Here is a 16,545-nt window from a genome sequence, read left to right on the forward strand (position 1 = left end):
CACCTAAGAACTGAGGATACAAATCACCACTCATCAAACAAATCTGAAATCAGGGTAAAAATAAATATAACAGTTTCCTTTTATTACTGCAATACAGGGACTCTTAACACAATGTGATGTGGCAGTTATTTAAACTAATTCACAAATAAAGGCTGGAACCAGAAGTCAAAGTGGATGATCCTGTTTGCACCACGGCAAACAGCCGATAACAGTACATATGATTTTGTTGATTTCTTGAGAAATATGGTCTTGAAATTGTATCTCTGCCTTGACCCTTTGGTAACTTTGCGTAACACTAACTTTGAAAATGTACGTGCACCCTTCATTCATCGGATATTCACCAATATTCTTAGTGGCCATGGAAGATATTAATATCATTTCATTTGATAGATTCATTAAATAAAATAAAAAAACAGAACATATATTAGATTACTTAAGTGTAGTTTCTCTGAAACAAAGGCAATCATTTTTAGGCAATAGAGAAAATATCTAAGTCGGAAAAAAATATTTTATAAATCATTCTTTGTACATTGAAATATTCTTACAAATATATAAAAGCAGTGCTCTGTACATAAAATTCTCTCACATAGATTATTGATATGTTTAGAGTTTCTTATCGCCTAAAAAAGCTGATTTTCTGCGACTGAGAAAACCTGATCTGGGCTCGGCTCAGTCAGGCCGATCAAAGACTCCAGGAGGTAAGTACTCGACTCGTACTGTGGCAGATTCACAGAGCTGAACAGCTGTAGGCTGCAAATGCTGTCGGGGTGTCTGTATCCTTTAAAGGAGCTGTGAAACAGTCCAGAGGGGTAGTCGCTGCCGAAGAACTCCAGGTCGGAGTCGGAGGAAAGACTCAGGTCCATGTACCTCCCTGAGGAAAAGTCCAGGGTGGGGGAGGGCGTGTTGGGGAAGTCCTCGAGAGAATCGTTGTCAAAGAAGTCTGTGGCTTGGTTTGCATTCTCGTCGAGGTAATCCTTCAACGAGGCCCTGCTTACATTGTCTGTGAGTGTGTTGGCTGTAAGTGGTCCCGTACTGTCAGTAGTTGTGCTGTTTGTGGCCATGTTGCCGCTGTGCTGTGTCAGTGGTTCCCCTGTGTGCCGCAGCTGATTGCACAGAGAGTAGTTATTGTTTTCAGAGTCACAGATACTAAGGGAACAGGGATATGTCTTAGTGTGACTCTGACTCCCAGTGAGGCGTCCTCCTGTGTCGGAGTCAGAGCTGGTGCAGGAGGATTCGGTCATGTCACTGCTGCAGCTGTTCTCCTCCACGACTAACCGCTCCGGGATGAAAGGGAAGGAAGGGGCGGGTGGCAGAGTGAGAGGAAGGCTGTCTTCCTCCATGGTGAACCCAAAGGGGCAGCTCTTTTCCTGTGGACTCTGCACTGCACAAGCCTTGCCCTGGTCCTCGTACTCCACTAGGTCCTCTGGAAGCTCCGCCTGGTCCTCTCTGCACAGTGTCTCATCCGGCAGGCATCTCTCCAGTTCAAGCCTCATACCAGTGTGGATGTAATGGGTCTGCACGCGTCTGGAGTCAAACTCAGTGCGTCCATGAGTATTACCGCAGCCGTCTTTAGTGCAGCCACATGGGAAGTTTAAGCGGTCCACCTGTATTTGTAAAAAGAATAGTGTTGTGGGTACTTAATGCCAACAATGTTAAATGATGAAAAACAGATGCATGTAAATTCATTTTGTTGATAAATCCAACGTTTACTACACTATAAAGTAAAAAAAATATTTTAAACTCCTAGAAAAAAAAATATTACCCAGTGGGATGGGTAATTAAAGTAATAATATCTTTATTTGTACATGATTCTCTAAAAATTTCAATAATAACACAAACACGAGTGAAAAAACATGAAAAAAAATAATAACAGAGTCTTGGAAGAATAAGTAAATATATAAAAACGTGTGACTGATTAGGTAAAATCAGGGATTGTGGTCGGTAAAATAAGTTTTAAACTCTATTTGGATCAAATAAATTGACAGTTTATGCAATATTACACCACAAAATGTATATATAATCAGAAATTAGATTAAGATGTTAGTTTAGCATAATAAGATATAAAGTAATGGATAAAAGGCCAAAACACTAAAAGTAAAGTAAAAAGGTTTGGAATAGATCACTAAAAGATGTGTATATCCAATAATATCCAAATCCAGTCTCTCCAGTTTCTACTACTCTTAGAATGAAAGCAAACAGGCCCACACAACATAAAAACATATTGTTTTTTTTATAACCGGTAGTTATACTGTAACAGAGGTATCATTCGTCCAAATTTCAGGTGCAGAAAACATCCAATCCTCCTCACTGCAAGTAATCATGTGTATATATAAGAGTCGTACCTGGCACTTGATTCCTGCTAGACTGCACGCACAGGTCTCTGGCTCACAGAAGCCCTGACAGTCACATCCACACGCCTCTCTAGAAAGACGCAGGAAGTGAAGCTGTCTCTTCTCCTCCCTGTCGACGCGCTTCACCCCTGCCGCCTGGAGGAGCGCCTGCCGCTGTTTGGAGGAGTACGGCTGAAGGAAACCGCCGTCCTTGAGCTCTGCATCACTGATGTGGACGTCGCTGTCTTCCTCTGGGATTTGATCCACAGTCAGCCTGTCTGCTTCCTCCTGGTCCATGGCTCCGCTGGTGATCAGCTGGAATCAAAACAACAGGTCGCGTGAGAAGACTGAAGCATTGATGAGCCTTCTAATACAAACTAATGTACAAAGGCGGTGCACTTACTGTGTGCTTTAATGCCTTGAACCTCTCTTCTATTCGTTTTTCTCGGAGCCTCTCTCGACGTCTGTGCCGTTGCTCCAGTGCATGCTCAGCCACGGTGTAGCTTTGAAGAGTGCTGTGCGTCCGCCCCATACCCAGGGTGGCACCTCCTCGCCTGGGCACACTGGTGAAGCCCTGGCAGCGTGGGAAGCTGAACACTGTCACCCGGTCAAAGCGCACATTGCTCTGTGAACCCCGGAGCTTTGGCCTCTTCAGGATGGAGCACACTGGTTGGGTAAGAAGAAAGACACAAATCATCAGAAAAAGTGAACCACTGTCAGGATTCATCATCTGCTATATGAAAGGTAAAAGCATAATAATTTAATCAGAAACAAATTAAAACAAATCATGATTTTTGTCTACATTGAATCCATCAATGTTGTACAAGTAATTATTGTTCCATAGCTGAAAGTCATTGTAGGTGGCTTCAGAAACAAATGTACTTGAGTCCAACATGTAAATACAGGCTAGTTTTCACAATGACATAAATGAACCACGACTCCAGATGATGACCTGTTTGAGTGTCCAACAACCGCTGTTTTATAGAATCAAAGAAGAAGTTTATAGGTGTGGTGTTCCTCGGTTCTTCAGCTATGGTGTTCCAGGTGTGAGCTGCTAGATAAGAAAAGGCTGACTGTGCAAAGCTACCATATGGTATTTTAAAATCCCCTCTGGCAGTGGCTCTGGTAAATGACTTCTAATTTGGTTAAATGTATTCAATGAGTGGAGAGGGGGCTAAGCCGTGCAAGATTTGACACACCATTTCAAGATGAATCGTGTTTCCAAATTTAAATAGCGTATTCATTAAAAAAAAGTCTTATTAGATTTTTTTTAATCCACTAACATTTGTATTTGTTCAGGTTGTGATGCGATTCACCTGTCATACAGTAGTTAATGTGTGAAAGAATCATGACGTGCATATGGCCACTAGGTGACACACTAGTTACTTCCCTAGAGTCACTTGGGTCAATAGTTGAACATGTATGAGGAAAAGAAAGACTGAAAAACAGCCTTCTATTGGACGGATCAACCGGATTGAACCAGGCTATACCTGCTCTTCTTTGGAGGTTTACCAGAACGTAATCAGACTCTTTCTGCTGCTTTAGTTGCTAATATCCACCAGGTTACTGTTTTGGTTTAACAGTTTGTCTTCAACAAACTGTCCAACCTTCACATATTACTGAGGCTGAACTCACGTTGCAAAGGTCAGTAAACAACAGAGAGCAGCTGACTAATCTTGTCTCAGCTGCTCTGCCTGTCCAAGCTGCTCCACACTGGGGCACTGTTTGCACCGGTTGTGAGTCCTGGTAACTCAAACAAACACGGCTGAAACTGTACCACTCAGAGTACCTGCTGAGTATTTTGTCATTGCAGCCCTTGTGTGCGGCTTTGTGATATCAGTATCAGGCCATTTGATATGAGTTCTTTAAAGGGAGCTTGCTATTCAAATCAATTCCACAATGCTCTGTCGCCCAGGCAAATGATCTTCCACGCCACTGGACAGACAGGCTAGAGACAAGTCCTTCTTGGCGCATTATCTAGAGCTGCCCCTTAGGTTAGCATTTTCATATCAGCGAGTCATCACGGTGCTGCTGCAGGGCGATAAGAGACACTCCTATTAAACACTGATGGGAGAACCGCCCGATAAGAGGTTTGCATTTTTTGAAAGGGGGGGGGGGGGCAGCGGCCATTGGTGTGGGGACTTACTGGGTGGACTGGTTAGGGAAGACAATCTGTGAGGGGGGAAATCCTGGTTGTTGGAGGAGCTGCTCTCCCCGTCGGACTCCCAATCCGAGTTTGCAGGCGAGGAGAGGGAGGAAAGAGGAGAGGAGGAGGAGGACGAGAATGAGGAGGAAGACGAGGAGGAGGAGGAGTGGCAGGGGTTGTCATCCACCTCGGCATACTTCCTTTTAAGTATGCCTCTCATTGTTTGGCTGTGGTGGTTGATATACATTCTGCAAGAACACAAAGAGAAAAGGTTTCGACATTTAACATATATGGTGATAAATCCATAGATCAATATTTTAAGAGGCGACATATATAGAAGTCTGACATTGTGTGTCTCTATCCAGGCAGCAAGATCATAAAAATTAAAAACATTAAACAAATCAACAAATTGATAATGCATAACAACTGAGTAACACATGAACAAGTCTGGACTGTGTCCAATAAAACATCTTTTGAAAATGACAACCGGAGGAATGACAGATCTTTCCCCTTGAAAGCCGCAGCTCTGCTGGTCGAGCCGGTTTCGGGCCACAAGTTTGTTTAGGCTAATTAGATCTCGATAGTGATTATCCTACAAACTGATGTTTCATGAGTGTGCAAGTGCTAGCTGAAATCCTGCTTTAACACACAACCAGCTGAGCACTTGAGAACAGGAAGAAAAATCAACAGCTCTTTTTCTTTCCCCTGCAGAGTAATTAACATTCCAATGATTCCTCAAGTTTTTTTTGTGAAGAATATGTGGAAACAGACCGTCCAATGGCTATATGCTGAGGGCTGGGAGGTGCAATGGTTCAACTGGCTGCTATTTTTGGATGTGTACAGGGAAAATAAATCCAAAGAAGAGTCATTTTCAGGGTAACAAAGCTAAGCAGGACTGCTGAAAGTTACTTAGTCAAAGAAAACCTAAGCAAAAAAAATAAACTGTTATTAGACTAGTATAACCTTTTTCAAATGGGATCCAAAACACAAAGATAATTATCACAGTAACGTAAGGGAATAAGAATAAAGCATTTGGAAGCTGGAATTAGAGCTTGTTGTATTTTGTCTAAAAAATGAATTAAACAATTGTTCATCACATTTCTTGGTATTTTATTTCCTGTGAATCGCCAAATATATTCAGCTCTAGTTTGGTTTAGATACTGACAAATCTGTGGGGACTCATTCCAGTATAGGCAACAGTAATACAAGCAGCTGACCAGGATTCAGAATGACCCTCTGTTAAGTCTCTGAGAGAAGGGAAGAGAACGCTCAACTTAACACGAGCCACGGAAAAAACAGTACAGCTTGTGCATTTTCTAAATGAAGAAAGAGCACGCCAGGTGACCAGTGACATTTCTCCTGGTCAGGAGGAAGCGGTATGAGCCAGTGGCTGCCATTTGTGTTTGCACAAGACAGCCTGTACTCTGCCACTAATACACAGGCTTCTACAAGACAAGCGGGTTTCTGATCATCTGTAGTAAGCAAATACTCAAAAACCAATGAGGCTGTGTTAGTGTGTGTGTGTGTGTGTGTGTGTGTGTGTGTGTGTGTGTGTGTGTGTGTGTGTGTGTGTGTGTGTGTGTGTGTGTGTGTGTGTGTGTTGTGTGTGTGTGTGTGTGTGTGTGTGTGTGTGTGTGTGTGTGTGTGTGTGTGTGTGTGTGTGTGTGTTTGTGTGTGTGTGTGTGTGTGTGTGTGTGTGTGTGTGTGTCTGTGTGTGTGCTAGTGTGCAGTCTGAGTGAGCAACTTCCTGGATCTATCAGCAAAGAAGAGGTGAAACAAGAGACAGCTTATTGTGCCATTTCACAGTTTACACTGTAGAAGCCTGCGCTGCGGAGACAGTGAGGTGTAAAGGGATTTATCTGCACTGAAAACACATCCGCGCTACTCTTCAGCGTTCCTAAAAATAAAATAAAATGACAGCATTTCTAATTAGCTCGCCACCACAGTGGCCGTCTCCTGTCCCAATTAAATCACATGTATTACATGTAATATCTGACAAGAGCAGAGAGACTCTGCTGTGCATGTGGGTACCCAGAGACCACATCAATAATTTAAAGGTTCAAAGCAGCAGCAGCAGCAGCAGCTTGGTGCACGTGCGCGTTCACGTGGAGCAGGAGGTAGTGGTGGGGTTATACTGCATTAATGTACTGGAGTAGTTAACAATAGATGTCTTGTGCAATGTGCAATCTGTTTACAATGTAAATACTACTCATATTCTAAATTGTTTTGGTATTTTATGCATTTATATTGCACTTTTACCTTTCAGTACTTTGGTCTATTTTTTGACTGTCCTCTTTGCTACTGTAACACCAATTTCCCTAATGTGGGACTAATAAAGAATTATGTCGCTGTACCTTATCTTATTTTATGGGGGAAATGAGTGCTAAATATGTTTATAATGATATTTGTGCTTTTTTCGTTCAATCTTTAAGTCCCCACAGGAGTGTCACACCTAGTGGTTTGATTGGAGCAGAGCAGAGTCGTCTTCAATTTAATTAAGTTCAAGACATCGTTATTTGAATGGCGCCAAATCGCATTATACTTTATCTTAAAGCACTTTACATTGTAAAGTTGAACCTAACAAAATGGTAGAGAAACCCAGCGGGTCTCCTCTGAAACAGGTAGAAACCTCCACAACCACGTCCGGTTGAGGTGCAGAGAAGAACAGGAGAGATGGAGTTTCCTGTTTGTCGTTTGTCTCTCTCCTGCCTCCTCCTGTCTCCCTCCTGCCACTTGTCTCTCTCCTGTCTCCCTCCTAACTGTCTTCCTCCCTCCTGTCTCCCTCCGGTCTGTCTCCTCTCTCTCTCTCCTCCCTCCCTCCATCCTGACTGTCTCCCTCCTTTCTCCATCTTGTCTCCCATCCTGTCTCTCTCCTGTCTCCCTCCTGCCTCTCTCCTGTCTCCCCTCCTGTCTCCCTCCTGTCTCTCTCCTGTCTCCCTCCTGCCTCTCTCCTGTCTCCCTCCAGTCTCTCTCCTGTCTCCCTGTCCCCCTCCTGTCTCTCTCCTGTATCCCCTCTTGTATCTCTCCAGTCCCCCTCATCTCTCTCTCCTATCTCCCTCCCTCCTGTCTCCCTCCTGTGTCTATCTCCCTCCTGTCTCCCTCCTGTCTCTCCCCTGTCTCGCTCCCTCCTCTCTCTCCTGTCTCCTTCCCTCCTCTCTCCCTCCTGTCTCTCTCCTGTCTCCTTTCCTCCTGTCTCCCTCCTCTCTCCCTCCTGTCTCCCTCCTCTCTCCCTCCCGTTCTCCCTCCTCTCTCCCTCCCGTCTCCCTCTCTCTCCTCTCTCCCTCCTGTATCCCTCCTCTCTCTCTCCCTCCTGTCTCCCTCCTCTCTCCCTCCTGTCTCCCTTCTGTCTCCCTCCTCTCTCCCTCCTGTCTCCCTTCTGTCTCCCTCCTCTCTCCTTCCTGTCTCCCTCTCTCCTCTCTCCCTCCTGTCTCCCTCCTGTCTCCCTCCTCTCTCTCTCATGTCTCCCTACTCTCTCTCTCCCTCCTGTCTCTCCTGTCTCCTTCCCTCCTGTCTCCCTCCTCTCTCTCTTCTGTCTCTCTCTCTCCTGTCTGTCTTTACAGCCACAGTCTCATTTCAACCAGAGTAAACTTCCTCCGCTGCTCAACAACACGGTCTCGCTCCGACGCTACAACTCGTTCCCGTCTCTAGTGACACAACACAGAACGCGTGAACCTGAAACATCCACAGTTAAAACATCGGTGCTGAATGTCCACGAGTTCCCAGATTTCACAGTAAAGCAGCTTCCCACACAAAGTCAACACAAAGTGATCAGACAACGATCTCCTGGATATTAACCATCAGTCAGATAGTTACTCACCAAGTCCAGGGCAGAGGCATAATAAACAGAAGAGCTGAGAGAGACGCGGGTTGATCCTCCTGTCCTCAGAGCAGCTGAGCAGTGTGTGTGTGTGTGAGTGTGTGTGAGAGGATACACAGTTGTACTAGTGTGTACATGAGAGCTGCCAGAGACACAACATGCAGAGGCAAGATAGTTCTCCCCTCCTCCCCACACAGGTCGCGCATGCGCACAACCGGCGGTAAAACAAGTTAGTTTCCTGATAAGCAGAGGTGGTAAAAGTACTCACCTCCTGTACTCAAGTATAAGTGCAGATACCTGTGTTAAAAAGGGCTTCAGTAAACGTGTTGGTATTGATTCAAACTTTTTACTCAAGTAAAAGTAGAAAAGTACAGGTTCTGAAATGCACTTTATATTCCTCCGGCTTTATCTGTGCAAATCAAACTGAGACTCATGTCACATTGAAGACTATTTATTTGAACCACTCTTACTTCAATTAAAATAAAATAAAAATATATAAAATTTAATACAACGGGAGTCAAAGCAAGAAAATATGTGTGAGCATGAAAAACTGTCAAGTAGGTATTGAATGAAATATTCAGGTATGGTAGTTTTGTTGCGCTGCTTCGTCATAGATGTTGTCAACGTTATCAGTGAAGATGGCAAATTCCTTACTCTCTTCCATGTAATAACTCCCTGTCAAGGACATTTGTGCTGATCCTCTTCTCTGCGATTGATTCTCCGTCTCTTATCTGTTTCGTCTTGGTACATACTTTACGTTGTTGCGCTTGATATTCACCAATAGGTCGTCTTTCCTGTGTTAATGTCCATTAAGGTTTAAATATGTCTTGATGTTGGAAATTATAATAATTAACCACAAAAAAAACAGTAGAGATATTTGTGTTAAAATGTAGGAAGCAAAAGTAAATACATAAGTCCGAAAAATACAAGTTCAAGTAAAGTACAGATACCTAAAAAATATACTTAAGTGCTGTAACCAAGTATTTGTACTTTGTTACTTTCCATCTCTGGATTTAAGCTATATAGAGTGTAAGTGACTGTCCGCTTTCAGAATGGCTCTGGTTCAAGAAGTAAATTTCCCATTTATTTTCTCCATTGATGTGTAAAAGAAGTACTTATGAAAAGATTTAGAAGTATTGAATCATGTCGTCCAGCTACGAGATAAATTGTGTCCATATAACATTTGATTAGAAATCATCCTGTTAAGCTCTTTTTGTTTGACAGGGACATGGTTCACCTCATGAAACAGTAACATTGTTTGTACAGATTCAAACACGACACAATTCAGTCATTAATCAACTGAGCATCGTCCAGAATAACATGTACGAATAGGAGACAACCACATACCTCAAAAATATGTCCTATGCTACATCCTCTAAGCTAATGCTAGCTTTGGGAATAGGGGGGGGATTCCTCTTGCATCGCATCCTCTCTGCAGCTCCCCTGTCTGTCTTGACGCAGACAGTGACACACCAAGAGGCAGAAATCATGACTGACGCTGCTCTCCACACATTCCTGTCTGTTGTGCTCACACTGCACTGTTACCAACAGTGATGATGGTGGTAAATAGATCACATGTAAACATCCAGCTGGTGATTACCATCAGAAGGAAATCTGACACAATTATAAAAGAGGAAGGACATGTGAGCTGCCACTTGAGGCACATGTAATTGGGCTAGAGGGGCATTTCCTATATTATCATTATTCAAATTAAAAGAAACAAATTAACCTTAGAGGGTGGACAAAGCGATCAGAAGACCAAAGTAAGAGGAAATACTTTCAACGCAACAAAATAGTTATGGTTGAATTTAACAATTAAGTGTTAAGTTGTCTGTAAGTCTCTTATTTTATGGCCTTTCTTTGTTTCCATAGACAGTCTGCTGTTTCATGTCAGTAGAAACGGCCTTTAAACCTCTTTTGAAACTGGTGCTCAGACCTCCATTAAAGGTGACACACACTCCTTGGTATTCATCTTACATTACTGTAATATGACTCATTGGTGTTCCTCTGTAATGAAGATTTTATTCTGACACTCCTAAACTCCAGGAAAACTCCCTGAGGCGAAGAGGAGCTTTAGATGGGCAGGATTATGGATTTGGGTGAAAAGCCTCTGCCTCTTGTGCTCAAAGAAAAAATCCTCCTCCCTGCTTCCACGCTTTTACTCCATTTCTTATAAACAAATGTCAGCGATAACTGAACTTTGTCAATGCACATGTATGCACACACTCATTTTGACCTCTGAGTCTCTGCAGGAAGTCTCCTGTCCGAGAAAAAGTAAAGCGTCTGGATTAACATTCCAGTGTCTCTCCTTTTAAAGATAATCATAGGCTACTCTGCGTCCCCGACTGGGATGGACATGACGCTTGGCACACAGAGGAGCAGACCAACAGAGCGTCAGATTAAGAGATGGACCGACCGATGAACGGACAGACAGACCAGACCAAAACCCTCTTGAGCCTGAACTTTGACCCCTGTGTTGGCACACATCCGCGAGGAGTAAAACAAAAACTGCACCAAAACCAAAATACCTGTGGGTCTGTGGCTCTGGCCGGAGGAGGGACCGCTCGTCCTGACCTCAGCTCTGAAAGGAAGTGTGTACGAATAGTGTGACCCACTTTGGCTGGGGTCAGTGCAGTGCATGTGTGTGTTTTCTATTCCACTGCCCTGTGTGGGTAGTAAACACAAGTGAGAATCTACAGCAGAGGAGAGAGGAAGGGATTAATACAGAGCAAAATATAACCAAACTTGGACTTTGTGAATAAATGATGGGTGTGTAAGTTTTCCATGCAGCTTGATCAGTCTCTGAGGTCTCAGAGTGTCTTACTCATCATAACACATGATCAAAGTGCTACGTGAGGCTATGGGCCTATTTATGGCACAATCACACTGTGGGGACCAAAATACATTTGTGCAATACAGTTGGAGTTTCCTGTTCCCTTTGCTGGCTGCTACCACGCACAGCAGGACTTTGTTGTGTGTCCGGCGGTTGGCCCAGACTCTTCGTCACGCTGCACTCACAGAGATGGAGATGAGTCATGGAGGACAATTTACATTTCACTTGAACACCACTGCAATGGTCATTTTTCTTTGTTTAGCATGCAGTGAAAATACAGATTGATTATATCTTTAATCACTTTATCAAAGTCTGCATGACCCACTTTACTAACCTGATGTATTTATCATACAATTCACGTGAATGAATGATGAAGTGACATAATGCGCCACAGAACAGGTTTAAGTATTTGCTCATAACTCCCATCATATCTGTGTAATCATATCTGGGGGAATGATTAAGTCGGAGCCTAGACGCCAAACACTAACCTGTTCTACTGTTGCAATAAACATTTGAATGTGAGTTGTCTGACTGAACTTATAGTTAACCTACATTCTGGCAGCCTCTCACGTTCTACCACTGTCTCTCGTGGCCCCGTTTCCTAAGTCAAGCTGTGCCAGCAATGGCCCACATACAGCAATATACTGACGGAGTTTGACAAAGCTTCAGGCGTGTGAAACTGTGCCCCAGATTCTCCTTCCTTCCCGTGGATTCTATCTCAGGGATTTAAGCCTCGTTTTAATGACCACTCTCGGTTTTCCTGGGCACAGCAGGAAGTATCAGGTAGTGTCGTAGTGTGTGCGTTGTTGCTTTCCAGCCAGGTAATAATGTCAGGTGCCAACTGGACCACGTGCTGCCTGGAGATAATCTTGTTTTCCTGATTCATACTTCCTTGACTACAGTATCAAACATGACAGATAAATATACAGTAGTCATGATAGAAGTACTCAATTGAAGTAAAACTAGACACAATGCAGAAATGTTAAAAAAATTAAAAAATTATTATCAATCAATACACTCAACATAATTTCAGTCGTATATATGTAGAATTCATTTATATAGAATAGCTATTATATACAGTATATCATAGATAAAATATAGAATTTAATACTATATGCATTATAATATATGTATATGTATGTATATTCATTTGATTATGTAATATCCGTATCTGCATGGATGGATGTATGGAATAGAAAGACAGAAAGACAAACAGACAGACAGATAGATAGATAGATAGATAGATAGATAGATAGATAGATAGATGGAAAGATAGATAGGACAGATATCTATCTCTAATCCCCCTCTCTCTCCTCACCTCCCTCTCTCTCTTACTCCACAACTTCTCTTAGAAATGTCACATGTGCACACGCTTGCTCCTTTTTTTTTTTTTTTACATAGCCTCTGATGTCATATCTTGACAGTCATCACCATGGCCACAGGGGCAAATATCGCCCAGCTGTTTCTATTTTAGAGGCTTGAGAGGGAGGCAGTGGAGCTGTATTTTAGTTTTCATCATCATCATCATCATCATCATCATCATCATCATCATCATCAGTAAAGCTGCCATTAACAGTTTTTACGTCACAGGTGTTGGCTCTATGCATTATCCTTTATGTGAATTCAGGTTCCGTAATCTTTTGACTTTGTGCATTTATATGTCTGAAGCAGTTATGTCATGTTTCTTTTTTTTAAAACGTCTAAATGTGCAGACTTTCCCGGTTTAAGCCCATGCAGTCTTAAGCAATTAAATGTAACATCAAACTTCATTTTGGGACAGCCAAAGTAGAGCAGTTCCAAACACCTAAAAAACGTTGGAAAAACTAAACAACAGTATTTCCATAAATCATTATTGGCACAAACCCTTTTATGCTATAAACTGCCTTATTTGTCCCTAAAGGGAAAGACATTTTTGCTGAAATCTTGCTGACTAGTCATAGTTTACTGTTGTCCATCCTTTGGATGTTGGTATATTTAATAACTGTTAATAACTGTAAGGTGACGTTAAACTGTGAATTAATCAGCAAATCACTTCAGTAGCCAGGGGGAGCTTGGGGCAGTTAGCTACCAAATGCTTATGTAATGAGGCTTTGACCACGAATCACGGTTGCTTCACTGTCAATCACCATTGTAGCACTTTTAAACAAGTTTTTTAAACAACATTAATAGAAGTATTGTCAAATGGCATATTTTTATTTTATGATAGACTTTTGAAGTTTGCATTTGCAGAGTAAAAAGTCAGACAGTGTTCAACATGGCAGTCGCACATTTCTTTCCGTGTGGAAACATGGTGGATGGCTTCAAGCAGGAAAGTGATCGGGGACAGATTGAGCTCTGGTTGTGGCCATGTTTCAGGGAGAGAATATGTTAACTCAATCGAAATAGTGTGCGAAGGTTCACAATGTGGTTTCACTGTACCTTGTATATTCATATTTACAGTAACTCTGACATAAATAGGTACCTAGTTCACTGCTAAAGTTGCTTGTTTTTCCTTTTTTTCTGCCAAGATAACAATAGATAATTGGGTCTTTCCTCAACTCCCCTCCTGTAAACCCCTAACATCTTACACCTCATGTCAGATAATAAGCCTGATTTGTAGCTACTAGTTGTCCATGTTTGGGTTATGAGCTGACAAAAATGTTGTATTTACAGATATTTTTGAAATAGAAGAATCTCAACATAAAATAATATACACTTTCACAATCAGTGCACAAATGAATGGGCTCCATTCTTACCATTCCCTCAGAAACATGTTCACAGCCAGTGACATGCCTCACTTAGCAGGAGACAGGAGGGCCACACATAAGAGGCACGTGAGTTCAGGGGAAGATGGGTTTTTAGAAAGATCGTTTTTTATTTTATATTCATGGAGAATCTGTCCTCCTCACATCTAATCTCTACAGCCCTACCTCACAGCAGGTATCACATTTTGAATCAAATGTTGCTTGACTTAACCCTATCTCAAACCAGTGAAGAGAATGCAGATTAATCCAGGCACATGGTTAAGTTGTGAAAACTGCTCGCGCATTGGCAGAACACATTGTGTTGGTGTAGAATCCTCCTGGGAGTGGTTCAAATCTTGAATAGAAACTAGAATTAGGGGCTTTAAACTTAACTTTGTGCCAAACGTCTCTTAAAGAGACCATCCTCACTTTCTCTATTGAGGAAATGCCATCAGATAAAGAAAATGTCACAACAGTAACACCTTACGTGATGCATGAACGGTCATCCTTTTGTCTGTGCTGTGGTATCATTCCGGGGGGGGGGGGGGGGGGGGGGGGGGGTGAAACCGGAGAACTTCCTGTGACACCCTAATGGTAAGCCCTGGCCTTGTGCCGATGGTACGGCTGCCTAATGCTGGCCCTTCTCCAGGGGTGATATCATATCACTGTGGGGCTTCGACAACCTGGAGTCCAAGAGGCTGCTCTGTGTGCAACATGTAGACAGAAAAATGTATCTGTATGTGAACTATAATATGACGCAGAGTAACCTGCATACACAGAGCATGTACTGAGATGAACCTCAATGTATAATTCAAATGCCTTCTCTTCTCAGCCTCGTCATTCCTATAGGAACAGAAGGGCTCAAGCTGCTACACTCACAATATGGCTATGTACTCTAGATATATCATTTAAAAAAAAAAATGATTTGATTTACATATTTTCGTAATAAAGGGGCAATTTTTTACCCATTTTAGTCTCTTCAAACATCCTCGATGTGTGATCACTGTCACAGTATTTTAGCAAAAGCAAGACAAGTGGCAGCTGCGAGTGCAAAGTAGGTTACACAAGTACAGTTTTGAACAGAAGTGATCTTATCTGTCTCTGCATGTGAGCAGTGCAAGCTGTAACAGCAAAGCAGCTGTGTGATTGGCTTTGACATTCCCCCTTCAACAATGAGTCTCTTGTCAACATTAGCCAGGGAGCTGTGGTGACCTTTCTTACACACTAACAAAATAGCCTGTGTGTCGCTATGTGGACGCAAAATGCATTTTCCCTGAAGGAACATGTGGTACAATGTTGCACTGCTCAGCCATATATATATATATATATATATATATATATATATATATATCATCTGTATATACATATCAGAGTGCATCTATTAAGGTCTCTGTTTAAGCTGCTTTACTACACACTCACAGTAACAGACAAACAAAGTTGTATAAGTGTGCACGTTGTGTGTTCCTGTTTTCCTTGTGCCTCAGAATGTGTGTGCCTATCAGCCCTGCAGTGGGAGCTCCTGTGCTCTCTGCGCTCCAGCACAGTGTATTCTGCTGTTGGTGTTTGGCTGTCACATGTGACTCCATGTGAGGCTTTCGCAGGAGCACGCAGCAGCAGCAGCAGCAGGAGGAGGAAGGAGACCTGCTCTCTGTTCTCAGCTGTTCAGGCCAGTACTGACTGTTCTGTGAAGCAGTGTGGGTGCGACTGTCTGACTCCCCCCCCCCCCCCCCACGACCCTCCCACGAAACACTCAATCCCTCTCTGATTGCCTCTTTTACCACCACAGCTGGCAAAGGACATGCATTAATGGCTGATAACACAACTGAGACACAACTCAGATGCAATATTCCGCCATCGCTGATATCTGAGTCTGACAGCACTAATGTGTACCATGATACTCTAAAGTTGCATTAGATGTGTTTGGAACAAATGCAATCCAATAACCGTTTAGTGCTGCAAACAGCTGCCATGTGTGCATGTGTGCTCACCTCGATTGTCAGTGCAACAACAAAGGCTCTGTCAGCAGCAAACCAGCAGCTATGACCACTTTAACCACATTTGTGTCTATGACAGGAGGTATGATACTCTGGTGCCATCTCCTGGTTCTAATACAACATTGACACAGAAATAGACGTATTATTTTTTTTCTAGATGATTGCATGGTTAATTTTTTTTAATAAAAAATAATAAGATCAAATAGAAGAAATGTTAACAGTGGACTGATGAAATGTTTAAATTTGTAAGAATTTTAAAAGGGCCTTTAAGAATACAAAACATGAAAGTGGAAGCTAAGTCAGAATACAGCTTATGTAACCTGACACCTGATAGCACCTTCCATGTCCTTTGTATAATCAGCATATAATAACTTGCTTGCAAGCAGTAGCTTATACACATCTAGCTCACAAGTAGCAACTCGTCTTCCTCTGTACCTGATGGCCTTAAGCCCAATACCCTCACTTCTTCTACACAGTCGCGGATCTAGGATTTTTCTAAATCAGGCACCATAAAGGGGCCACAACTTACAGATAGGGGCCAGTTATATGTCCAACATCCATACACAATTCCTGATTCAGTTTAAGTTATTCCTTGTCTACTATTGGCCATATGGCTTCGTGCAAGCCATACATCATTAAATATATTTTGAAAATGACTTTTTCAAGCAAATAGTGATCTTTAAAAAAGCTTAGAAAATAAAA

At 42.5% G+C, this 16,545-nt stretch overlaps 1 protein-coding gene across 1 annotated transcript; it reads right to left on the reverse strand.

Annotated features, from left to right (window-relative positions):
- Window positions 1-49: 49 nt before the first annotated feature.
- On the reverse strand, window positions 50-8,455 carry LOC128454992 (cysteine/serine-rich nuclear protein 1). The gene is made up of 5 exons (XM_053438616.1): window positions 8,294-8,455; window positions 4,477-4,724; window positions 2,734-2,996; window positions 2,343-2,645; window positions 50-1,604 (listed from the first exon to the last, which is right to left on the reverse strand). The coding sequence occupies exons 2-5, from the start codon at window positions 4,721-4,723 to the stop codon at window positions 621-623; spliced, it is 1,797 nt and encodes a 598-aa protein (XP_053294591.1). The 5' UTR covers window position 4,724; window positions 8,294-8,455; the 3' UTR covers window positions 50-620.
- Between the last annotated feature and the right edge of the window lie 8,090 nt (window positions 8,456-16,545).

Source organism: Pleuronectes platessa, chromosome 13 (assembly GCF_947347685.1).
Source record: "Pleuronectes platessa chromosome 13, fPlePla1.1, whole genome shotgun sequence".
Classification (NCBI taxonomy): Eukaryota; Metazoa; Chordata; class Actinopteri; order Pleuronectiformes; family Pleuronectidae; genus Pleuronectes; species Pleuronectes platessa.

Coding starts and splice junctions, on each gene's coding strand:
- LOC128454992 (XM_053438616.1), bottom strand. CDS start 4,723: ATGTATATCAACCACCACAGCCAAACAATGAGAGGCATACTTAAAAGG. Junction 2,646..2,733: donor TCAAGGCATTAAAGCACACA/GTAAGTGCACCG, acceptor TTTTGATTCCAG/CTGATCACCAGCGGAGCCAT. Junction 1,605..2,342: donor TAGCAGGAATCAAGTGCCAG/GTACGACTCTTA, acceptor TTACAAATACAG/GTGGACCGCTTAAACTTCCC.